This window comes from Scyliorhinus canicula, chromosome 1 (genome assembly GCF_902713615.1).
Source record: "Scyliorhinus canicula chromosome 1, sScyCan1.1, whole genome shotgun sequence".
NCBI lineage: Eukaryota > Metazoa > Chordata > Chondrichthyes > Carcharhiniformes > Scyliorhinidae > Scyliorhinus > Scyliorhinus canicula.
In genome coordinates this window covers 295501319-295527594 of record NC_052146.1, presented here as the reverse complement: position 1 = coordinate 295527594, position 26276 = coordinate 295501319, and the positions used below count along the sequence as shown (strand labels likewise).

The window sequence follows — 26276 nt, the reverse complement described above, 5'->3', positions numbered from 1 at the left end:
TTTCCTAATATGAGCTAAGGGAACTAGGTGGTGGGTTATGCAGATTCTATTCATATAGTTTCAAGGACCAGGAGAAATTGATGCTGTCAGTTTATTATAGCAATCAAACCTGCAGCCACTGCTGCATATTGGCTCTGCAACTTGTTTTTTGGACCGGAAGCATTGGATAAAACCTTCGATCAGAGTTCTGATAAGAACTTACTTTAGTTGACTGCAGAATTATTACATTATGCTACCATAAGTTAAATATAAGTTAAAGTAAGAAAGTAGCACTTCTAAATTTATTTTAAAATCTATGCATGCGCTTCCCATTGAGAGTCTACGGGGGTCTGATCTCTCCCCCCGCCCCCCGTAGACTCACAATGGGAAGCGCATGCATAGATTTTAAAATAAATTTAGAAGTGCTACTTTCTTACTTTAACTTATATTTAACTTATGGTAGCATAATGTAAGTTAAAGTAAGAAAGTAGCACTTCTAAATTTATTTTAAAATCTATGCATGCGCTTCCCATTGTCAGTCTACGGGGGTCTGATCTCTCCCCCCGCCCCCGTAGACTCACAATGGGAAGCGCATGCACAGATTTTTAAATAAATTTAGAAGTGCTACTTTCTTACTTTAACTTATATTTAACTTATGGTAGCATAATGTAATAATTCTGCAGTCAACTAAAGTAAGTTCTTATCAGAACTCTGATCGAAGGTTTTATCCAATGCTTCCGGTCCAAAAAAAAAGTTGCAGAGCCAAAAAACCCCCATCGTGGATATCCGCGGCTCGGATGCAACGCGGGTGACTGTCTTGGACCCCAACACCCGCGTTATAACGGGGGACTACTGTACTAGTGACTGTGGTCAGAAGCTTATCTTGGTGTTAAATATGACACCAAAGTTGTGAAAACTCTGTTGCAGCCTCAGACATGTGCCAGGGAGAGGGGTGGAAGTAGATTAATCTCCCTCCTCCGGTTTAAGCAGCTACAGTAAAACTACCTAAATCTGAAGAATCTTTTTTTTTTAAACACTGCAGGGTTTAGTGACTTTGAAATGTTTTTTTTAAAAGTTGCCAGAAACTATATGGGCAGCTGAATCACTAATGCATGGTTTCTGCTCTTCACATGTGGATCTACCCCATAATCGGCTAAATGTTTTTCTCCTACCTCCATCCACAATTTTGTACCCCGTGATAAAGCCTCCTCAGTTCGAATGGAAGCCAGGAAATTTGAAATGTCAGACAGTGTCACTTTTTCCTAAGAGGATAAAAAAGCATTTGCTTGTTATTATTCACTGGCAGAAATACACTTGTGCAATATTACAGTGACAACAACTTACGAACTAAAGTAATTGCTTTCAACTGCAATCATTTCCAGATCTCACTTATCTCCTTAAAGGTGGAGAGGGTACTTGAGGAAAATTGAAGTGAGTATTGAAAATCAAAACAGATCAACAGAGGAGACAGAATTTCAACTAAAGATAAAAGAAAAAACTATGGGAAAACAATGAGCAGCTGACAAGAACAGAAAAATCTTCAGCTGCGCAATCTTTTCAGTTTCCAAATACGAAGCAGAGTAAAACATATAATAATAATCTTTATTGTCACAAGTAGGTTTACATTGACAGTGCAATTAAGTTACTGCGAAAAGTCCAGAGTCGCCACATTCTGGCGCCTGTTCGGGTACACTGAGGGAGAACTCAGAATGTCCAAATTACCTAACAGCACCTCTTTCGGGGCTTGTGGGAGGAAACCGGAGCATCCAGAGGAAACCCACACAGACACGGGGAGAATGTGCAGACTCCGCACAGACAGTGACCCAACCGGGAATCGAGCCTGGGACCTTGGTGCTGTGAAGCCACAGTGCTAACCACTGTGCCACCGTGCTGTCCTTTGAAGCTGAGCAAACACAAGCCAGTAACTCAACTGAGAATTCAACTTCTAATTTGGTTGTCTCATCTCATGGCACTTCTTCTGATGTGGAGATGCCGGCGTTGGACTGGGGTGAGCAACTTCTGATGACTGAGACAAACAAAATGGGGCCAGAAATTATGATCTGGAATTGCTAAAAGAGACATAGCAAAGCATTTCATCTTGCATACATCAGGACATTTTGCAAGAATAAGGGGAAACAACAAGTAATGCTATATGAGGCCCAAGATAGAGCAACCATTTATATGAGATGCGATTGAACAGATTGGTATTAGGGTACCAATTTACAACATGTCCTACGCTGTAGTTGGTCATTTTTCGAATTGAACCGCTTATGGCGCTATATTGCTTCAATAGATGACCACACCATAAATAGTACCTATTTGAAGCACATCAGCATTGCAAACTCGCTTGAGAAGCGGTTTGACAAGCGAATTAACGACGTCACTGTTGGCGGAAGAAATTGCTTTATGTGTGTCAGAATTGGTATAAGTAATAATAAAGTTTCTCAAGCATTATAACAGCACAAGTCAAGGGAAAAACCAGCAGGCAAGAGGTTAAAATGTTTAGAAGTCACCTGCACTGGAGATAATTCAATCATCTCACAGTGCATTAGCATAAGAAAGGGGAACCACGTCATGGCTTCAGCCTGTCTGTAAGGGATTCATTGTCCAGCCCAGTGCAGGGGATGAAAACACATTAACACCCCATCCAGAAGTTAAATATGTTGAACAGAATCCAGGGATTGTAAAGAAACACTGTATTAGCTGATCGTTTTCCCATTAAAAGGACCAGAAAATATGCATACTGATCACCTTGTATTGTTCCGACTGAATTAATGACATCAATGCCTACTTGTAAATCTGAAAGAACATTAAAATGAATGAAAATTGCTTATTGTCACGAGTAGGCTTCAATGAAGTTACTGTGAAAAGCCCCTAGTCGCCACATTCCGGCACCTGTCCGGGGAGGCTGGTACGGGAATCGAACCGTGCTGCTGGCCTGCTTGGTCTGCTTTAAAAGCCAGCGATTTAGCTGAGTGAGCTAAACCAGCCCTAGTATAATATATATGCATAATACGCATAAATATATATGCGTGTAATTCTGACTATGATCAGAGCTGACTTTTGCGAGCTAAGGCGAGCAGCAGAACTTGCCTCTCCTGTGTGCACACAGCAATACCGAATAGACCCAACTTTTACAACTCCACGCGGTCGAGAACAGACTCTGAGCTTTACTTCCATCCAGTCACTAAACACGTAACAAATTAGGGGCTGGTTAAGCACAGTGGGCTAAACAGCTGGCTTGTAATGCAGAACAAGGCCAGCAGTGTGGGTTCAATTCCCGTACCGGTCTCCCCAACAGGCTCCGGAATGTGGTGACCTGGGCTTTTCACAGTAACTTCATTGAAGCCTACTTCTGACAATAAGCAATTATTATTATTAATCTCTCTGACCACGTACTCTCATGTTTTCCCCTTATGTTGGTATTCTTGCAAAGTGTTCTGATGAGTGCAAGACGAAAATCTTTGACATGTCTCTTTCTTCAATAAGACTGAAGTCCTATAATACGAAATAGCTACTTGCTCAATTCAATGTTGATTCCAGAAGGCTTAAAGTGCCTAACTCAAAGATGTTCCTGAAGCTGATGTTCAGCTTCCCTAGAACAATGCAGTTGTTTGAGGGCAGAAATGCCAGTGTGAGAACAAGGAAAATTAAAATGACAGGCCAGGATAATTCATAGATTCATAAACATTTACAGCACAGGAGGTCATTCAGCCATCATGTGACACCGGTCAACAGAAATCTGACTGCACTAACTCATTTTCCAGCACTTGGCCCATAGCCTTGGGGGTTATGGCAGTGTCAGTGAATACCTAAATACATTGTAAATATTGCGAGGGTTTCTGACTCAACCACCCTTTCAGGCAGTGATTGGGTGAAAGGTTTCTCCTCAACTCTTTGCCTTCTACCTATTAGCTTAAATCTATGCCCGCTGGTCATTGACCCCTTTAATAATGGAAAGTGTCTTCCTATCCAGCCCTTCTATGTCCCTCATAACCTTGATGTGGAGATGCCGGCGTTGGACTGGGGTGAGCACAGTAAGAAGTCTTACAACACCAGGTTAAAGTCCAACAGGTTTGTTTCAAACACGAGCTTTCGGAGCACGGCTCCTTCTTCAGGTGAATGGAAAGGCTTGTTCCAGAAATGTTTATATAGACACAGTCAGAGATGCCCCGGAATGCGAGCACCTGCAGGCAATCAAATCATCAAAGATGCAGAGAGAGAGGTAACTCCAGGTTAAAGAGGTGTGAATTGTCCCAAGCCAGTTCAGTCGGTAGGCCTCTGCAAGTCCAGGCTTGTTGGTGGGGGCCGAATGTAATGCGACATGAATCCCAGATCCCGGTTGAGTCCGCATTCATGCGTGCGGAACTTAGCTATAAGTTTTTGCTCAGCAATTTTGCGTTGTCGCGTCTCCTGAAGGCCTCCTTGTAGAATGCTGACCCGGAGATCAGAGGCTGAATGTCCTTGACTGCTGAAGTGTTCCCCAACTGGAAGGGAACAGTCCTGCCTGTTGATAGTCGCACGATGCCCGTTTATTCGTTGTCGCAGTGTCTGCATGGTCTCGCCAATGTACCACGCTTCGGGACATCCTTTCCTGCAGCGTATGAGGTAGACTACATTGGTCGAGTCGCACGAGTATGCGCCGCGTACCTGGTGGGTGGTGTTTCCACGTGTAATGGTGGTGTCCATGTCGATGATCTGGCATGTCTTGCAGAGATTACCCTGGCAGGGTTTTGTGGTGTTGTGGTTGCTGTTCTGAAGGCTGGGTAATTTGCTGCAAACAATGGTTTGTTTGAGGTTGCGCGGTTGTTTGAAGGCCAGTAGTGGGGGTGTGGGGATGACCTTGGCAAGATGTCCATCCTCGCTGATGATGTGTTGGAGGCTGCGAAGAAGATGTCGTAGTTTCTCCGCCCCAGGAAAGTACTGGACGACGAAGGGTACTCTGTCAGTGGTGTCCCGTGTTTGTCTTCTGAGGAGGTCGGTGCGGTTTTTTGCTGTGGCGCGGTGGAACTGTCGATCAATGAGTCGAGCGCCATATCCCGTTCGTACGAGGGCATCTTTCAGCATCTGTAGGTGTCTGTTGCGCTCCTCCTTGTCTGAGCAGATCCTGTGTATACGGAGGGCTTGTCCATATGGGATGGCTTCTTTAATGTGTTTCGGGTGAAAGCTGGAGAAGTGGAGCATCGTGAGATTATCTGTGGGCTTGCGGTAAAGCGAGGTGCTGAGGTGACCGTCCTTGATGGAGACGAGTGTGTCCAAGAATGGAACTGAATTTGGAGAATAGTCCATGGTGAGTTTGATGGTGGGATGGAACTTATTGATGTCATCGTGTAGTCGTTTCAGTGATGTCTCGCCGTGGGTCCAAAGGAAAAAAATGTCATCGATGTATCTGGTGTATAACATCGGTTGAAAGTCCTGTGTGGTGAGGAAGTCCTGTTCAAACTTGTGCATGAAGATGTTGGCATATTGAGGTGCAAATTTGGTCCCCATGGCTGTTCCGTGCGTCTGGATGAAGAATTTGTTGTCGAAGGTGAAGACGTTGTGGTCTAGAATGAAACGGATGAGTTGCAGAATTGCGTCTGGAGATTGGCAGTTGTCGGTGTTGAGGACTGAGGCTGTTGCAGCAATGCCGTCGTCATGGGGGATGCTGGTGTAGAGTGCCGAGACATCCATTGTGACGAGGAATGTTCCTGGTTCAACTGGTCCATGGGTGCTGAGTTTCTGTAGGAAGTCCGTCGTGTCGCGACAGAAGCTGGGTGTACCTTGTACGATGGGTTTCAAGATGCCCTCGATGTGGCCAGAGAGGTTCTCACACAGGGTCCCATTGCCTGAAACGATAGGACGGCCTGGTGTGTTGGCCTTGTGTATTTTCGGGAGGCAGTAGAGATCTCCAATGCGGGGATTACGTGGGATGAGAGCACGTAGGGTGTTCTGAAGCAAAAAACCGCACCGACCTCCTCAGAAGACAAACACGGGACACCACTGACAGAGTACCCTTCGTCGTCCAGTACTTTCCTGGGGCGGAGAAACTACGACATCTTCTTCGCAGCCTCCAACACATCATCAGCGAGGATGGACATCTTGCCAAGGTCATCCCCACACCCCCACTACTGGCCTTCAAACAACCGCGCAACCTCAAACAAACCATTGTTTGCAGCAAATTACCCAGCCTTCAGAACAGCAACCACAACACCACAAAACCCTGCCAGGGTAATCTCTGCAAGACATGCCAGATCATCGACATGGACACCACCATTACACGTGGAAACACCACCCACCAGGTACGCGGCGCATACTCGTGCGACTCGACCAATGTAGTCTACCTCATACGCTGCAGGAAAGGATGTCCCGAAGCGTGGTACATTGGCGAGACCATGCAGACACTGCGACAACGAATAAACGGGCATCGTGCGACTATCAACAGGCAGGACTGTTCCCTTCCAGTTGGGGAACACTTCAGCAGTCAAGGACATTCAGCCTCTGATCTCCGGGTCAGCATTCTACAAGGAGGCCTTCAGGAGACGCGACAACGCAAAATTGCTGAGCAAAAACTTATAGCTAAGTTCCGCACGCATGAATGCGGACTCAACCGGGATCTGGGATTCATGTCGCATTACATTCGGCCCCCACCAACAAGCCTGGACTTGCAGAGGCCTACCGACTGAACTGGCTTGGGACAATTCACACCTCTTTAACCTGGAGTTACCTCTCTCTCTGCATCTTTGATGATTTGATTGCCTGCAGGTGCTCGCATTCCGGGGCATCTCTGACTGTGTCTATATAAACATTTCTGGAACAAGCCTTTCCATTCACCTGAAGAAGGAGCCGTGCTCCGAAAGCTCGTGTTTGAAACAAACCTGTTGGACTTTAACCTGGTGTTGTAAGACTTCTTACTGTCCTCATAACCTTATACACCTCTATCAGATTCTCTCTCAACATTTGCTGAACATTCCAAGGAAACAAACCTGACCTATCCAATCTCTCCTTATAGCTCTGACACTGCAGCCGAGACAGCATCTGGTAAATCGCCTCTGCACCCTCTCCAGTGCAAGCACATTCTTCCTATAAGATGGTGAAGAGAACTGCACGTACTTCTCCGGTTATGGCCGAACCACTGTAAATGTTGATGTGTAAACGGAGATATACCAGGAAGCGGTCACACCTTTAACTTTTCCCAGTTCTGATGAAAGATCACAGACCCGAAATGGTAACACTCTTTTTCTCCACACATGGTGCCATAATGGTGGCACAGTTGTTAGCACTGCTGCCTCACAGGGCAAGGGACCCGGGTTCAATTCTGGGTGACTGTCTGTGTGGAGTTTGCACATTCTCCCCGTGTGTGCGTGGGTTTCCTCCGGGTGCTCAGGTTTCCTCCCACAGTCCAAAGATGTGCAGGTTAGGTGGAATGGCCATGCTAAATTTCACTTTCCAAACGTTAGATGGGGTAATGGGAATAGGGTGGGGGAGTGGGTTTAGGTAGGGTGCTCTTTCGAAGGGTTAGTGCACACTCGGTGGTCCGAATGGCTTCCTTCTGCACTGGTTATTGAACCTGCTGAGTGTTTCCAGCATTTTCCGTTTCTACATCTACAGGTTAAGTTTCATTTAAGCTGCAGCACCAGCTGTTGCATGAAGAGATTCTTTACAAGTGTGAAGTTAAAGGAGTCATAATTTCTTACCACATTAGTCAGGTGCATTGCAGTCTGTAGAAGGTAACACTGAGCTGCTCCTCGCAGCAACACTTGGTGATTGGTCATAGTGCAGCGTATTACTTCTCTGTGATGCAACAGATATAAAAATAAAGGACAAATAAAGGACGGGTAAATAAAGGCTCTTAGTTAAAGATGATCCTTCACAGACAAACGGCACATTACAATGGTTTCATACTGTATTCTCGTTGCAAGTGTTAAGCACATTCTGCAACACAACAGAAGTCTTACATCATAAGTGTTCGCTGCAATGAAATAGTCTTGTGTATTGTTACAAGATCACGCACCAAAGTGCACCATTTTTCAGTAAGCTTCTGTCTTTTAAACCTTTGTTTAAAAGGACAAATAAGTCTCAGTCCAATCAGCCAATGTTGGCATTTACCCCATTATGTGAGCAAACATTTCTCATAACATTGACACACCCAGTTCCCTTCAGCCCTTTTTCATTCATCCAACTATTATATTCCAATCTTGACTTCCGGTTGCGGTGATGCGGAGCTAAGCCGCACGTTCAGTAGCTCCCGCTATTTTCGGTCTTTTGGGCTCTTTTAAGAGCCCGTAGCCGTACTGGTTGGACTTTTCCCCATGTGGGAACACTTCCTCTAAGATTCTCCACCGGTGGATGGCCTGGATCAGGAGCGGAGCGGTCAAAAAATTGGCTTTGGAGCAGAGAAAGGTGCGAGGCAGGAAAGGCAAGATGGCGGCGGGCGGGGAATCAGCAGCGTGGCGGCAGTGGGGGCGGGAGCAGCAGGAGCTGCTTCAGCGCTCCTTCAGGGAGCTGAAGGCAGAGATCCTGGAACCGCTTACGGCCTCCCTGGACAAGCTCATGGCGATCCAGACGGCTCAGGGTGCGGAGATCCAAGAGCTTCAGCAAAAGGCCTCGCAGAGCGAGGACTAACTCCTGGGCCTGGCAGTGAAGGTGGAGTAACACGAGGCGCTCCATAAGAAGTGGTCAGCGAGGATGGAGGAGATGGAAAACCGCGCCCGTCGGAAGAACCTGCGGATTCTAGGCCTCCCAGAGGGGCTGGAAGGTTCGGTTTTGGGGGCCTATGTGTCTATGATGCTGAACTCGCTAATGGGCGCGGGGTCGTTCCAGGGACCCTTGGAGCTGGAGGGTGCCATCGGGTGCTGCTGAGGAAACCCAGGCCAAATGAGCCGCCTCGGGCGGCGCTGGTCCGTTTTCACCGCTTTGTCGACCGTGAGTGTGTGCTGAGATGGGCAAAGGAGAGGAGTAGTAAGTGGGAGAATGCTGAGATCAGGATCTACCAGGACTGGAGTGCGGAGGTGGCAAAGAGAAGGGTTGGTTTTAATCGGACGAAGGCAGTGCTCCACAAGAAGGGGGTCAAGTTTGGCCTGTTACAGCCGGCACGCCTCTGGGTCACTTATAAGGACCACCAGGTCTACTTTGACTCTCCGGTGGAGGCCTGGGCTTTCGTCCAGGCAGAGAAGCTGGACTTGAACTGAGGACTGGGGGCTGGGGAACGGTGTACACAGCCCGGAGGCTTTGTCCTCCTTGGTATCCTTTCGCTTTTATCGGTTTTATTTGATGACGTCTTTTTGCTGTTCTGCTTTTGGGACTGTTATCTGTTTATTTGGGCGTTTTGTAACGTCTGTTTTTTTCATAGATTGAGAGTTTGGGAGTGGTTCGCGGTCCTGTTGGGTCATGTGCCCGTCTTTCCCCTCGTGTTGGGTCGGGGCTCGGGATGGAAGCGAGGGCTTCTCTCCCGCGCTGGAGGGGCAGTGGGCGGGGCCGGCATCTGGGGGGGGGGGGGGGGGGGGTGTTGAATTGGGGAGGGTCATTGGGGTGGCGAGAGCAGCCGGGAGTCGGCTGACTTACTGGAGTACAATGGAAAGGGTTACGCAGCTAGGGGGGGCCCTAGCTTTGGGGGGGGGGGGGACCGAGTTGCTGCTGGAATAGAACATAGAACAGTACAGCACAGAACAGGCCCTTCGGCCCTCGATGTTGTGCCGAGCAATGATCACCCTACTCAAACCCACGTATCCACCCTATACCCGTAACCCAACAACCCCCCCCTCACCCTTACTTTTTTAGGACACTACGGGCAATTTAGCATGGCCAATCCACCTAACCCGCACATCTTTGGACTGTGGGAGGAAACCGGAGCACCCGGAGGAAACCCACGCACACACGGGGAGGACGTGCAGACTCCGCAAAGACAGTGACCCAGCCGGGAACCGAACCTGGGACCCTGGAGCTGTGAAGCATTTATGCACCATGCTACCGTGCTGCCCCGAATGGCCAAGAAGGAGCTGGAGCATGTAGAGGGGGTCGGGATGGGGGTCTGTCGCCGTGGGGAACGGACTGAGTGGGGGACGCGGGCACATGGCGGACTGAGGAAGGGTAATGGCTAGTCGACGGCGGAGGAGGGCAGGTAGCCCCCTGATCCGACTGATAACCTGGAATGCGAGGGGACTGAGTGGGCCGGTCAAACGGGCCCGCGTGTTTGCGCACTTGAAGGAGCTGAAGGCGGATGTGGCTATGCTTCAGGAGACGCACCTGAAGGTGGCGGATCAGGTTAGATTGAGGAAGGGATGGGTAGGCCAAATGTTTCATTTGGGGCTGGATGCAAAAAATCGGGGGGTGGCGAACCTGGTGGGGAAGAGGGTGTCGTTTGAGGCGCGAATGTGGTGGCAGACGGCGGCGGGAGGTATGTGATGGTAAGCGGCAAGCTGCAGGGGGAGCGGGTGGTGCTAGTCAATGTATATGCCCCGAATTGGGATGATGCGGGTTTCATGCGGCGCATGTTGGGCCGGATTCCAGATTTGGAGGCGGGGGGGTCTGATAATGGGGGGGGGGGATTTCAACACGGTGCTGGATCCGCCACTGGATCGATCCAGATCCAGGACGGGTAGGAGGCCAGGTGTTTATGGACCAGATGGGAGGGGTGGATCCATGGAGGTTTGCGAGGCCGAGGGCCAGGGAATTTTCATACTTCTCCCATGTGCATAAGGCCTATTCTCGGATTGATTTTTTCATTATGAGTAGGGCGCTGATTGCGAGGGTGGAGGATGCGGAGTATTCGGCGATAGCCATTTCCGACCATGCCCCGCACTGGGTGGACCTCGAGCTGGGGGACAAGAGAGACCAGCACCCGCTTTGGCGCTTGGAGGTGGGGCTACTGGCGGACGAGGAGGTGGGTGGGCGGGTTCAAGGATGTATCGAGAGATACCTGGAGGCCAATGACAATGGGGAGGTCCAAGTGGGGACGGTCTGGGAGGCGCTGAAAGTGGTGGTTAGGGGGGAGTTGATCTCCATTCGAGCCCACAGGGAGAGGAGAGAGCAGAGAGAGAGGGAGAGACTGGTGGGGGAGATGGTGAGGGTGGACAGGAGATACGCGGAGGCTCCGGAGGTGGGATTGCTGAGGGATGGCGTAGTCTCCAGGCTGAGTTCGACTTGTTGACCACCAGAAAGGCGGAAGCTCAGTGGAGGAAGGCACGGGGAGTGGTGTGTGAATATGGGGAGAAGGCGAGCAGGATGCTGGCGCACCTGCTCCGCAAGCGGGATGCGGCCAGGGAGATTGGTGGAGTTAAGGATAGGGGAGGAAATGTGGTGCGAAGGGGGGTAGACATTAATGGGGTCTTCAGGGACTTTTATGAGGAACTGTATCAGTCCGAACCCCCAGCGGAGGAGGGGGGGATGGGGGCTTTTTGGACCGGCTGAGATTCCCAAGGGTGGAGGAGGGACAGGTGGAGGGACTGGGGGCGCTGGTTGAGCTGGAGGAGCTGGTCAAAGGGATAGGGAGCATGCAGTCGGGGAAGGCGCCGGGGCCGGATGGGTTCCCGGCCGAATTTTATAAGATGTATGCAGACCTGTTGGGCCCCCTGTTGGTTAGGACCTTCAAGGAGGCAAGGGAAGGGGGGCTCTGCCTCCGACGATGTCTCGGGCGCTGATTTCCTTGATCCTTAAGCAGGACAAGGATCCCCTGCAGTGTGGGTCATACAGGCCGATCTCACTCTTAAATGTAGACGCCAAGCTGTTGGCGAAGATTTTAGCCACGAGGATAGAGGACTGTGTGCCGCAGGTTATCCACGAGGATCAAACGGGGTTCGTGAAGGGGAGGCAGCTGAACACTAACATACGGAGGCTCTTGAATGTTATAATGATGCCGGCAGTAGAAGGGGAGGCGGAGATAGTGGTGGCGTTGGACGCGGAGAAGGCCTTCGAATGGGTTGAGTGGGGGTACTTGTGGGAGGTGCTGGAAAGGTTCAGATTTGGGGAGGGGTTTGTCAGGTGGGTGAGGCTGTTATATGAGGCCCCGATGGCGAGTGTGGCCACGAATAGGAGGAGGTCAGAGTATTTTCGGTTATACCGAGGGACGAGGCAGGGGTGTCCCTTGTCCCCCCTGCTTTTTGCGCTGGCAATTGAACCCCAGGCCATGGCGTTGAGGGAGTCGAGGAACTGGAGGGGGCTGCTGCAGGGTGGGGATGAACACCGAGTGTCGCTCTATGCGGATGACCTATTGTTATATGTGGCGGACCCGGTGGGGGGAATGCCGGAGGTGATGAGGATTCTCAGGGAATTTGGGGATGGATTTCTCAGGATACAAGCTCAACTTGGGGAAGAGCGAGCTGTTCGTTGTACACCCGGGGGACCAGGAGGGGGGGATTGGTAGGCTCCCACTAAAAAGGGCGGAGAGGAGCTTCAGGTACTTGGGGGTTCAGGTGGCCAGGAGCTGGGGGGCCTTGCATAAGCTTAACCTCACAAGGCTGGTGGAGCAAATGGAGGAGGAGTTCAAGAGATGGGACATGTTGCCACTGTCTCTAGCGGGTAGGGTGCAATCAGTCAAGATGACGGTGCTCCCGAGATTTCTGTTCCTGTTCCAGTGCCTCCCCATCCTTATCCCGAAGGCCTTTTTCAGGCAGGTTAACAGGAGCATTACGGGGTTTGTGTGGGCGCACGGGACCCCAAGGGTGAGAAGGGTGTTCTTGGAGCAGGGCAGGGATAGGGGGGGGCTGGCAATGCCCAACCTCTGTGGGTATTATTGGTGTGTAAAGGTTGCAGTGGAGCCGGGAGTGCAAGAGGCGAAAGAGGCCGGTGTTATGGCCTTTGCGTCCCTATTAACCCGGCGGAGGATTCTTCTTCAGTGGAAGGATGCGAGGCCCCCAAGCGTGGAGGCCTGGGTCAACGATATGGCGGGGTTTATTAAATTGGACAGGGTGAAATTTGCCCTGAGGAGATCAGTGCAGGGGTTCTTCAGGAGGTGGCAACCATTCCTAGATCTCCTGACAGAACGGTAGAAAAAGGCCAGCAGCAGCAGCAGCCCGGGGGGGACCGTCTCTTTGTTTTGGGCTGAAGGGACATGTATACATGTTCTTTGCTAATGACGGGCGTTAATTTATTTTTTATTTTTTGTATACATGGGGGTATTTTGTGAAAATTTGAATAAAAATTATTTTTAAAAAAAAAATTATATTCCAATCTCCAATGTTGACATAGCCTCAACCACGAACTCCATTCCGTGGAAAACAAGGAGTCTTTGTTGTCAAGAGAGACAAAATTAATCTGCAATAATCCTTACCGAAGAGCGTGAAGCCCCTCTACGCCCCATGTTTTGCGTGATGGGATGTGCACTAGAGCTTGAGAGATGAAGAGTATAGGGACTGCGCACCAGTGCTTGGCAGCCATGCTCTTAATCAACTTCATGAGAAAGTCACCTAATCAAAGGAAATAGGCATTTGTTTGGCTTTCAATACAAAGTAGTTCAAATGATGACAACAAGCAGCACCTCTGAAATAAACTGGAAATTATTTCCAGGCTCCAAGGTTTTGATCACAAACAAGGCAAGATATAATGCATTTATAGTAAAGAATTTCAATATACATTTGTACAGACACATATGGGGGATTCAAGAAATCTTTAAAAAGGGCGTTCAAAAGGGCAGCACGGTGGCCTAGTGGTTAGCACAACCGCCTCACGGCGCTGAGGTCCCAGGTTCGATCCCGGCTCTGGGTCACTGTCCGTGTGGAGTTTGCACATTCTCCCCGTGTCTGCGTGGGTTTCGCCCCCACAACCCAAAAAATGTGCAGAGTAGGTGGATTGGCCACGCTAAATTGCCCCTTAATTGGAAAAAATAATTGGGTAATTTAAATTTATTTTTAAAAAAGGGCGTTCAAGCAAATCACAACCAAGTCAAACTGAAAAACATTCGCAAACCATACTAATTTTTATACTAATAATCTAGCTATATAGTAACTACAGGTATTTATTTTATATTTAGCCGTAAAGTAATTACAATTGTTTCTTTCTATTCTTTCACAGGACATGGATGTCATTGGCTAGGCAAGCATTGTTTGTCTACCCTTGAGAAAGTGGCGGTCAGCCACCTTCTTGAACCGCTGCAGCCATGTGGTGTAGGTACACCCATAGTGCTGCTGGAGAGTCCCAGGATTTTGACCCAGCGACAGAGATGGAACGGCGATATATTTCCAAGTCAGTTTGGTGTGTGGGAGGGGAAACTGCGGGTGGTGATGGTGTTCCCATGCATCTGCTGTCTTCTAGGTGGTAGGGGTGGTGTGTTTGGAAACTGCTGAAAGAGGATGGAAGAGCTGCTGCAATGCATCTTGTAGATTGCATACATTGCTGTCATTGTGTATCAGTGGTGGAGGGAGTGCAAGTTTAAGGCGGTGGGTGGGGTGCCAATCGTAGAATCATCATAGAATTTACAGTGCAGAAGGGGGCCATTCGGCCCATCGAGTCTGCACTGGCTCTTGGAAAGAGCACCCTACCCAAGCCCACACCATCACTCTATCCCTGTAACCCAGTAACCCCACACAACCTTTTTTTTTGGACACGAAGGGCAATTTATCATGGCCAATCCACCTAACCTGCACACCTTTGGAATGTGTGAGGAAACCGGAGCACCCAGAGGAAACCCACGCAGACATGGGGAGAACATGCAGACTCCATACAGACAGTGACCCAAGCCGGGAATCGAACATGGGACCCAAGAGCTGTGAAGCAACTGTGATAACCACTATGCTACCGTGCTGCCCAACCCTCAAGCGAGTTGCTTTGGCCTGAACAGGTCAACAACCTTCTTGAGGTTGTTGGAGCTGCACTCATCCAGGCAACTGGGGAGTAGTCCCTCACACTCCTAACTTGTGCCTTGCAGATGATGGATGCTGTAGATACTCCTTACATACTAATTATACACTAATTATTTAAACAGTACCAAACAAACAGAGAAAACAAACAAGGGATTTTTAATTGCTCTGGTTGCAAAATAATTATATCCTGCTGATTTATCAAATTAAAGTGATGAATCATAGAATACCCTGGAATGGTCAAATCGGTAAATATGCTAGTATAAGGCAATGCATCGGCGAGAAAATTCACCAAGTTCAATCCTCAATTTGTGTCAATGCTGGATCACAGCTGAAATGTTAGTGGGAGTGAGATCAGGGAATAGTGGCAGGGAGGAAAGGAGAATACTGAAAGTCAGTGCGGGATTGCATTCCTGATGACTATCTGGTAACCTATTCATGGGTATCCGATGAAGACCAGGATCAATGCACAGCTGTCATGTTTTCCTTGGTTAAAAAAAACCTGCTTATATTCCTGCTAAAAAAGTACTAGACAACATTTGGAAAGTCTTACTCCAGCAAAAGCCATACAAGGACATGAGAAAGCTTGAGAAACCAATAACTGCAATAGGTTTTGGGTTAAGATTCATGTTCACAGGACCCTGATTATTATTCAAATTGTGCCACAAACATGATGAGCATGGCTCAGGTTATCATTTCAAAAAGCGATCACATTCATTGCAAAATGTTGCCTGTGCAGTACATCAGCAGCAATAGTATCACTTCCAATGGGGACCAGACATGCCTCTCTTCTATAAATAAGTGTTGCAGAATTTTCTGACTGGCATTTGGTTATGGATCGATATATGGCAACAGTCACGCAACTCCTGTACAACAGCTGTGGTAGCACAGTGGTTAGCACTGTTGCTTCACAGCTGCCAGGGTCCCAGGTTTGATTCCCGGTTTCAGTCACTCTCTGCGCAGAGACTACACGTTCTCCCTGTGTCTGCGTGGGTTTCCTCTGGGTGCTCCTGTTTCCTCCCACAAGACCCGAAAGATGTGCTGTTAGGTAATTTGGACATTCTGAATTCTCCCTCAGTGTACCCAAACAGGCGCAGGAATGTGGCGACTAGGGGCTTTTCACAGTAACTACAGAAGTCTGAGAACACGCACAAACAGACTCAAAAACAGCTTTTGCCCCACTATCACCATTCCTAAATAGCCCTCTTATGGACTGACCTCATTAAAACTACACCCTGTATGCTTCATCCGATGCCGGTGCTTATGTAGTTACATTGTATATCTTGTGTTGCCCTATTATGTATTTTCTTTTAGTCCCTTTTCTTCCCATGTACTTAATGATCTGTTCAGCTGCTCGCAGAAAAATACTTTCCACTGTACCTCGGTACACGTGACAATAAACAAATCCAATGCAATCCAATCCAACGTTAACGTAAGCCTACATGTGGGGCGGCACGTGGCACAGTGGTTAGCATTGCTGTCTATGGAGCCGAGGACCTGGGTTCGAATCCCAGTCCTGGGTCACTGTCCGTGTGGAGTTTGCACATTCTCCCCCGTGTCTGTGTGGGTTTCACCCCCACAACTCAAAGATGTGCAGGTAGGTGGATTGGCCAGGCTAAATTGAAAAAACAAATAATTCGGTACTTTAAAAAATTTTTTTTATAAATGTTAGCCTACTTGTGACAATAAAGATTATTATTATTATTATTATTATTAAGATTGCAGCTATTTTAGCAGATTAAATGTTTAGTTGTTTACTTCAGCCATAGAATGATGTAGATTATTATGGATCTAAATCAATAAAGCTTTGACTTTTTCACAAAAGGTAAGTTTAAATCGAATTACGATGGAGTTAAATCAATCTTTTACAGACAGGTTATCGGGATCACAAGAACCTACCTTTGAATTCTTCAGCCACATTTTCCACTAAATCAACAAAAAATGTCTGTAACTTCACAGCTAGAACAGGACAGCTGCCAATGACTTGATCTGGAGATCTTAAAAGTAGAAATGCAATTCCATATCAGAGCAGATAAAGATCAAATTGCACAAATGACTGTCAGATTAAGGAACTAAAGTATTTACCTGCTGTAAAATGTACTTTCAGAAATGGCATCCATCACTGGCCCACAGATAAACTTAAATTTTAAAAAAAAGCTTAATTAGTATAGTTTGAAACCCGAAAATAAATTGTTTGATTGGAAAGAAGAAAAGCAGAGAAATGAAAAAACGGGGAACAAAAGAAGAAAGTTGAGAAGACACGTCAGAAAGGATTAAAAGGTACATTTTTAATAGGAATACAGGATTGTTTGCATTCAAGTAAAATTATCCTTCATATTATAAATTAATTTATTATTATTAATAATAATAATAATCGCTTATAGTCACAAGTAGGCTTCAATTAAGTTACTGTGAAAAGCCCTAGTCGTCACTTTCCGGCGTCCGGGGAGGGTGGTACAGGAATTATTAAGAATATTAGCAAATCAAAGCAATTTCAAAGCTACCATATGGCAGCCATGTGACACCCTTATGTCACATAACATACTAAACAGCATTCTTGAATGTTGCTCACTGAAAATTTCAGTAGCAGGACATTCAGGCTTTGAAACAGGATGCCATTATCTAATGCTGACCCAGATCAAGAACCTTTATTGAAGCAACAACACCCAGCATCCCCCATCGTGACCAAACATGTGACCTTTCTCATTATTTTTGTTGTCGGCAAACCAGGAGACTGCTGCCGACTTGCTCTCGCTTGCCAAATGTAGCAAATTTCAGAAACCTACCTCGCACAGTTCCCGAGTTCTGAAAGGATATTTCATGACACCAAGATCCAGAAACTGGAACAGGCCTTCTTTCATTGCAGTTTTGTTTTCACTTTCAAACATTCGCTTATAAGCACAAAGGAGCCAAGATGTGTGGAAAGGTGCACGACCTAGGTGACATATAAATAATTCATTTAATCTCTGCTTTTCTTCCACAAATCTATTCCCCAAAATAAAACAACTATCTATTCGGAATCTAAAGCTAGATAACTCAATCCTCAATACATTTAAATATATGATGTTTCAAATTTGATTGAACGCTCTTCACTCCCATACCCCTTTCTGTCGCTATCAAATAGTCATCATTTCCACACTGTCCGAGGCGAAGACAGCCAGTTGAGTTTTGTATACTAGCGAATAATGAAACAGCTAATGACTTCCATTTGGGGGAAAGAAGTCTGCGAACAATTTGCTTGACTCACAAACATGGATGACAGTTTAACCCATTCAACAATTCCACCATTTAAGAGTTTGTTCTAAATTTGAAGCCCCATAATTGGGAGATTTTTTTCAGCTCAGATTTTCTTCAATACTCTTGTTGATTGACCCAAACTCAGTCAGACTGTTCAGATACACATACCTCCCCCTCCTACCAAGGGTGATTCAAAATAGTAAATTTAAAAAATAAATCAGACAAAAATGCATGTTCCAACGAGGTGACGTTTATTTTAATATAGAATAGAAGAAATGCCTGTTTTTCTCTGTATTTACAACATACCGAGTTTATTAAAGTGATTGATCTTTTAAGGCTTTGGTTATAAACAACAGAGCATGGATTAGCTCTTGCAGCGAGCAGAACTTATTGGTAATAGTCTATTTAGGAATAAACGACATGGAAGCAAGGGGTCTCGAAGTGCTTAAGAGCTTGGGTATATTGCCTGAGTTACGCACTTTTGAAAAGTTCGGTAAAGTTTGATGTGCTGCAGCCATTTTTTCCCTGCAGACCTTGTTTTAATATAACCGCAGGAATTTACACTTATATCAAACCTTTAATGTAGAAAAGCAGCCCAAAGCACTCTGCAGACTAAAAACTGATGCCCAACCAAAACAGGATCAAAAAGGGCCTCAACTGAGGGGAATGAGTAGAGATGTGGATGGATTAAAGAAGGGGAATACCAGTATGAAGCTTAATTCGCTCGGGCAGCATGGTAATGCATTAGTCAGCACTGCTGCTTCACGGTGGCGAGGACCCGGGTTCAATCTCGGCCCCGGGTCACTGTCGGTGTGGAGTTTGCACATTCTCCCCTTGTCTGCGTGGGTCTCACCCCCACAACCCAAAAAGATGTGCAGGGTAGGTGGATTGGCCATGCTAAATTGCTGCCTTAATTGGAAAAAAAAGAATAGGGTGCTCTAAAATTAAAAAGAAAGAACCTCACATAGCTGAGGCACAATCACTAATGGTGGGGCAAAGAGAGGGTACGATGTAGAAGGAGCCAAAAATCTAAGGAACAACGGTCATGTGGGGAAAGAGAGTGTGGTTGTAGGTGGGGAAGAGGGTGTTGGGGCTGAATAAGAATAGAGGCATAGGGGGGTAGGAGTACTAAAATTTAAAAAAATTTGAAATTTGAGGTTTTGAGGTCCAAAAGGTCAATGATGTTGAGTGAGGACTCGGGTTACGGTTGAGCAGTGCTATATACTATTACAGGCCAGAGTTTAGAGAACCCCAAAGTGTATCATGGAGTTCACCTGACCCACAACCTTGAATAGATTTTGGTTATGACCACAAGGACCTACTTTACAGGTGTGATGCAACAGAGATCGAAAGTACTTTTAAAACAAAACAATGTTTATTCTATGAATCCAGTTAACATTTTATAAACACACAGTAAACATTTCAACAACTATCAACTCAAATACTCCCCCCAAAGAATACAGTACTCTATAAGTAACCCTTAATCTTTCCTAGCAACATCCACAAGTCAAATACCCTCTTTAACAAAGACAGCAGATTTACATTATCTACTGAGAGCAGTTATCACTTTTAAATTAGCAAGTGATCTGAAGACATTCTTTTCATGCAGAGAGATCAAAATTACACCTTGTCTGGCTAGATGCAGCTCCAACTCTGAAAACTAAACTAAACACACACTGTAGCTGCCAGCTCAAAAACGAAAGTAGAAACAGACAGACAGCCCAGCTCCACTCACACTTTGACATCACTGCAGCTATTTGATAAACACCCATTTCTTAAAGGTACTCTCACATGACAATACAAGATAGAATATGGTGCCAGAGTTTTGAATGAGCTACAGTTTAAGAGAATGGAGGATGAAAGGATTGAAATAGTCGAGTCTGTGGAGCTGGATGAAGGTTTCAGTAGCAAATGGGATGAGGTGGAAACAGAAGTGTAGGTATATGGATTTGGGTTAAATAGGGCCCAGAGGTTGCAAAGAGTTTACATTCATCTATGACAGGAAGCAGAGGGAGGAATGCAATTTGCAGCAAAAGTATGCAGTTTGTGCAGCAGCTAAATATGGTCACCTCAGTCGTTCCATGTTTAACTGGAAGATTTTGTAGCTCAGACTAACACTGAATATCAGACAAGCAATCTGACAGAGGTGGTGATGATTCAAGCGAAGGGGTGGGACAGGATGCTAAAAGCAAATTACTGTGGATGCTGGAATCCGAAACAAAAACAGATAATACTGGATAATCTCAGCAGCTCTGACAGCATCGGTGGAGAGAAAAGGGAGCTGTGGTTAAGGTTTTGGATGACTCTTTGTCAAAGCTTTGGGGTTGCACCTAAACTAGAGAGGCACCAATATCCTGGGTGGGAGGTTTGCTAGAGCTCCTCGGGAGGGTTTAAACTAGTTTGGCAAGGGGATGGGAACCAGAGCTACGGATCAGAGGATAGGGTAGCTGTTGAATGGGCAGAAATAGTATGCAGCAAGTCTGTGAGCAAAGAAAAGTTGCACTCTCTGGGATGTGTTGTTTCAAGAATAAGGGAGATGAACTTAGAGCATGGATCAGTACTTGGAACTACAATGTTGTGGCCATTACGGAGACATGGATTTCACTGGGGCAGGTATGGTTGTTAGATGTTCCGGGTTTAAATGTTTTAAGAAGAATAGGGAGGGAGGTAAAAGAGGATGGGGAGTGGCACTGTTAATTCGAGAGTGCATCACAGCTGCAGAAAAGGAGGTAGTAGAGGAGGATTTGTCTACAGAATCAGTAAGGGTGGAAGTCAGAAACAAGAAAGGAGCAGGCACTTTAATGGGAGTTTTCTATAGACCCCCAAAAAGTAGCAGAGAGATGGAGGAACAGATTGGGCGGCAGATCTTGGAAAGGTGAGAAGTAACAGATGTGTTCTCATGGGTGACTTCAACTTCCCTAATATTGACTGGAACCTCCTTAATGCAAATGGTTTGGGTGGAGCAGATCTCGTCAGGCGTGTCCAGAAAGGATTCCTGACTCAATATGTAGATAGGCCGACTAGGGGGAGGCCATATTGAATTTGGTACTTGGCAACAAACCAGGCCGGGTGTCAGATGTATCGGTGGGAGAGCATTTCGGTGACAGTGCCCACAACTCCTTGAACTTTACCATAGTCATGGAGCGGGATAAGAACAGACAATATGGGAAGGTATTTAATTGGGGGAGGGGAAATCATACTGCTATTGGGCAGGAGCTGAGGAGCATAAATTGGGAACAAATGTTCTCAGGGGCATGCATGAAATGAATGAAAATCGCTTATTGTCACGAGTAGACTTCAAATGAAGTTACTGTGAAAAGCCCCTAGTCGCCACATTCCGGCGCCTGTTCGGGATAACAGTAATGGGGGGGGGGGGGTCGTTTGAGGAGCAATTGCTGTGAGTGCTGAATAGTTTTGTCCCACTGAGACAAGGAAGAAATGGTAAGGTGAAGGAGGCTTGGATGACAAGAGAAGTGGAGCTTCAAGTCAAGAGGAAGAAGGAAGCTTACGTAAGATTGAGGAAGCAAGGATCTGGCACGGCTCTAGAGGGTTACAAGGTAGCCAGGCAGGAACTTAAAAATTAACTTAGGAGAGTGAGAAGGGGGCATGAAAAATCCCTGGCGCGAAGGATTAGGGGAAACCCCAAGGAGCTGGTTTAGCTCACCGAGCTAAATCGCTGGCTTTTAAAGCAGACCAAGCAGGCCAGCAGCACGGTTCGATTCCCGTACCAGCCTCCCCGGACAGGCGCCGGAATGTGGCGACTAGGGGCTTATCACAGTAACTTCATTGAAGCCTACTCGTGACAATAAGCGATTTTCAAGGCATTCTACACTTATGTGAGAAATAAAAGGATGATCAGAGTGAGAGTAGGGCCGATCAGGGATAATGGAGGGAACTTGTGCCTAGAGTCTGAGGAGGTAGGGGAGGCCCTAAATGACTATTTTGCTTTAGTATTCACTAGAGAGAGGGACCTTGTTGCTCATGAGAACAGCATGAACCAGGTTAATAGTTTTGAACAGGTTGATATTAAGAAGGAGGATGTGCTGGAAATTTTTTAAAGCTTCAGGACAGATAAGTCCTCACGGTTATTACGGCATGTGAGGGAGGAGATTGCTGCGCCGTTGCCGATGATCTTTGCATCCTCACTCTCCACTGGAGTAATACGGGATGATTGGAGGGAGGCGAATATTGTTCCCCAGTTCAAGAAAGGGAACAGGGAAATCCCTGGGAATTACAGACCAATCAGTCTTATGTCTTTGATGAGCAAAATACTGGAAAGGATTCTGAGAGATAGGATTTATGATTATATAGAAAAACATAGTTTGCTTAAAGATAGTCATCATGGCTTTGTGAGGTGCAGGTCACGCCTCACAAGCCTCATTGAATTCTTTGAGGATGTGACGAGACACATTGATGAAGGTCGGGCAGTGGATGTGGTGTATATGGAATTCAGTAAGGCATTTAATAAGGTTCCCCATGGTAGACTCATTCAGAAAGTCAGGGGGCATGGGATACAGTGAAATTTGGCTGTCTGGATACAGAATTGGCTAGCCGAAAGACAGCAAGTGGTAGTGGATGGATAGTAATTCCACCTGGAGGGCGGTGACCAGTGGTGTCCCGCAAGGATCTGTTCTGGGACCTCTGCTCTCTGTGGTTTTTATAAATGACTTGGATGAGGAAGTGGAAGAATGGGTTAGTAAGTTTGACGATGACACGAAGGTTGCTGGAGTTGTAGATAGTTTTGAGGGCTGTTACAGGTTATAACAGAACATTGACAGAATGCAGAGCTGGGTTGAGAAGTGGCAGATGAGTTCAACCTAGAATAAATGTGAAGTGATTCATTTTGGAAGGTCGAATTTGAATGCTGAATACAGGGTGAAAGGCAGGATTCTTCGAAGTGTGGAGGAACAGAGGGATCTTGGGGTCCACATACATAGATCCCTCAAAGTTGCCACCCAGGTTGATAGGGTTGTTAAGAAGGCGTATGGTGTGTTGGCTTTCATTAACAGGGGGATTGAGTTTAGGAGCCGTGAGGTTTTGCTGCAGCTTTATAAAACCCTGGTTAGACTACACTTGGAATATTGTGTCCAATTCTGGTCGCCTCATTGTAGGAAGGATGTGGATGCTTTGGAGAGGGTGCAGAAGAGATTTATCAGAATGCTGCCTGGATTGGAGGGAATGTCTTATGAACAAAGATTGAGGGAGCTTAGGCTTTTCTCACTGGAGCGAAGAAGGAAAAGAGGTGACTTGATAGAGATGTACAAGGTGATGATAGGCATGGATAGAGTGGATAGCCAGAGACTTTTCCCCAGGGAGGAATGGCTGTCACGAGGGGACAATATTTTAAGGTGATTGGAGGAAGGTATAGGGGAGATGATAGGGGTCGGTTCTTTACACATAGAGTGGTGGGTGCGTGAAATGCACTGCCAGCAGAGGTGGTGGAGTCAGAGTCATTAGGGACATTTAAGCGACTCTTGGACAGGCACATGGACAGCGTAAATTGAAGGGGTGTACGCTAGGTTGATCTTAAATTAGGATAAATGGTCAGCACAACTGTTATAACCTGCCTGCTTACCAATGGCTGGGGACTAATGATAATCCCACAATCCTGTGGGAGGATGAGCTTCCCCAATGAGGGGGGGCGGAGAAATCATTAGCAGACTCCCTGCATAAATAGAGCTGGCCAGTTTGGAACCAGCAGAGAGAGAGAGGAGTGAAAACTCGTGCTGGATTCTTCGTGGCCCTCACAAAAACAACATTGTGGGCCGAAGGGCCTGTACTGTGCTGTACTATTCTATGTCTATGTTTGCTCCCTTTTCTCTCCAAGAATGCTGTTAGAACCTCCTGAGATCGTCCAGTATTTTCTGCTCTGGTTTTGGGACAGGATGGATTTCCTCTATGGGGAGCCAGCGTGGACTCGTTGGACCAAATGGCCTCCTCCTGATCCACAAATGACTCAGAGTTGAGTCATCACGCAAGTGAAAGTTGACCCCATATCTGGAAATAATTAAGTGCACTCTCAGAAAGTTCACACTTCCAAGCAAATCGTGCTAGTTGTAGAGAAAACAGCCAACCTCTGCCACCAAACCATCTTCCTTTAAAAGAATAATCTCAGGAACTGAATAGAGTAGCAATTGTGAATGGTTACCATACTGACACATCGAACGGCAACACAGCTTGGTGTTCAAAATAATTAACCATAACAATAAGTTGAGAGTTCTGAATCAGGATATTAGGTGCAACAGTTCTGATCAATGAAAGCATTTTTCTGAAGGGATATGAAAAAGCATGCACGAATACAGGGACCATAAACAATGACGAAAATTGCCCCCATTGCTGTTCAATTAGATTATTTTAGTCTATTGATGGCAACTAAAGAGTAATCCAAAATCAGTTGGGTGCCCCAGTTAAGACATATTTATAACAAGGAATCATGCAGGACAATTAACAGTCCATGAGTAGACTGATCCGATAACTCTCAAAGTTAGCAATTTACTATCATCCGCAACCTTAATGAATGACTTTAACCTATTAGTCTTCATCTGAAGAATCACAGACTCCAAATGTTAAACTCTCTTTTATCTCAAAGGATGCTGCCAGACCTGAGATTTTCCAATTTTTGTTTCAGGGTCCAGCATCCACAGTATTTTGCTTTTATTTTACTCTTCATCGTGTAATGAGAACATAAGAAAAAGGAGCAGGAGTCGGCCATCTGGCCCCTCGAGCCTGCTCCGCCATTCAATTAGATCATGGCTGATCTTTTGTGGACTCAGCTCCACTTTCCGGCCCGAACAACATAACCCTTAATACCTTTTTTCTTTAAAAAACTATCTATCTTTACCTTAAAAACATTTAATGAAGGAGCCTCAACTGCTTCACTGGGCAAGGAATTCCATAGATTCACAACCCTTTGGGTGAAGAATTTCCTCTTAAACTCAGTCCTAAATCTACTTCCCCTTATTTTGAGGCTATGCCCCCTAGTTCTGCTTTCACCCGCCAATGGAAACAACCTGCCCGCATCTATCCTATCTATTCCCTTCATAATTTTAAATGTTTCTATAAGATCCCCCCATATCCTTCTAAATTCCAACGAGTACAGTCCCAGTCTACTCAATCTCTCCTCATAATCCAACCCCTTCAGCTCTGGGATTAACCTCGTGAATCTCCTCTGCACGCTTTTTATGGGCAGCACGGTGGCACAGTAGTTAGCGCTGCTGAGGTCCCAGGTTCGATCCCGGCTCTGGGTCACTGTCCGTGTGGCGTTTGCACATTCTTCCCGTGTCTGCGTGGGTTTGGCCCCCACATCCCAAAGATGTGCTGGTTAGGTGGATTGGCCACGCTAAATTGTCCCTTAATTGGAAAAAATACATTGGGTACTCTAAATTTATTTTTAGCAACAAGCGAAGTCAGCTTTTTTTGCCAATCACTAATTGCTCAATGTGGTAGTGAGCCACCTTCTTGAACTGCTGTAGTCCGTGTGGTGAAAATACTCCCCCCACAGTTCTGTGAGGAAGGGAGTTTCAGATTTTTGGCCCAGCAACATTGAAGGAGGGGTGAAATATTACCAAGGTGTGAGATTTGGGAGGAAATTTGCAAGTGGTGGTGTTCCCATGTATCTGCTGCTGCTCGGCTTCTAGGTGATAGAGGTCTTGTATTTGGGAGGTGCTGTTGCAAGAGTTCATTTAGTTGCTGTAGTGCATTTTGTGATGCACACTGCTGCCATTGTGCGTGGGCAATAAAGGGAGTGAATATTTAAGGTGGTGGATGGGCGCCAATCAAGTGGATTACTTTGCCCTGGGTGTGTTGAGCTTCTCTCAAGTATTGTTGGGGCTGCATTCATCCAGGCAAGTGAAGGGTTTTCCATCACATTATGCCTTGTAGATGGTAAAAGTGCTTTGTTGAGTCAAGACGTGAGTCACTCCACACAGAATTATCAGCCTCTGACTTGCCCTTGCTGTATCAATATTAATATCCAGTTACATTTCTGGTCAATGGTGACACCAGGGATGTTTGTAGTGGGAGATGCAGCAATGATAATCCCATTGCATGTCACAGGGAGGTGATTGGACTCTTTTGAGATGGTCATCACCTGGCACCTACGTGGCAAAGTGTTACTTGCCATTTATCAGCCCAGGTCTGAATGGGCAAATGTTACCCTGGTTTTGCTGGATGCGGGCTTAGACTATTTAATTATCTGATGAGCAGTGATTGATACTGAACACATTATGCCTCATTAATTGATACTGGAAATGGTATTTCAAAAATTAGTAACAAGGACAAATGGATTGC

General features: G+C 46.5%; 1 protein-coding gene across 4 annotated transcripts in view; it reads right to left on the bottom strand.

The window, feature by feature from the left end:
• The window catches only part of tarbp1 (TAR (HIV-1) RNA binding protein 1), a 243973-nt gene that overhangs the window by 201459 nt on the left and 16238 nt on the right, over positions 1–26276 (bottom strand). For all 4 annotated transcript variants that reach the window (XR_005462805.1, XM_038815663.1, XM_038815672.1 and 1 more), the window contains exons 4-9: positions 17537–17685; positions 16836–16888; positions 16650–16747; positions 13226–13361; positions 7656–7752; positions 1152–1241 (exon numbers count right to left, since the gene is read on the bottom strand). Coding sequence is in view for 3 of the 4 variants with exons in the window: in XM_038815663.1 (XP_038671591.1) it covers positions 1152–1241; positions 7656–7752; positions 13226–13361; positions 16650–16747; positions 16836–16888; positions 17537–17685 (623 nt within the window). In the remaining variant the exon portion in view is untranslated. The remainder of the gene's footprint in view (positions 1–1151; positions 1242–7655; positions 7753–13225; positions 13362–16649; positions 16748–16835; positions 16889–17536; positions 17686–26276) is intronic.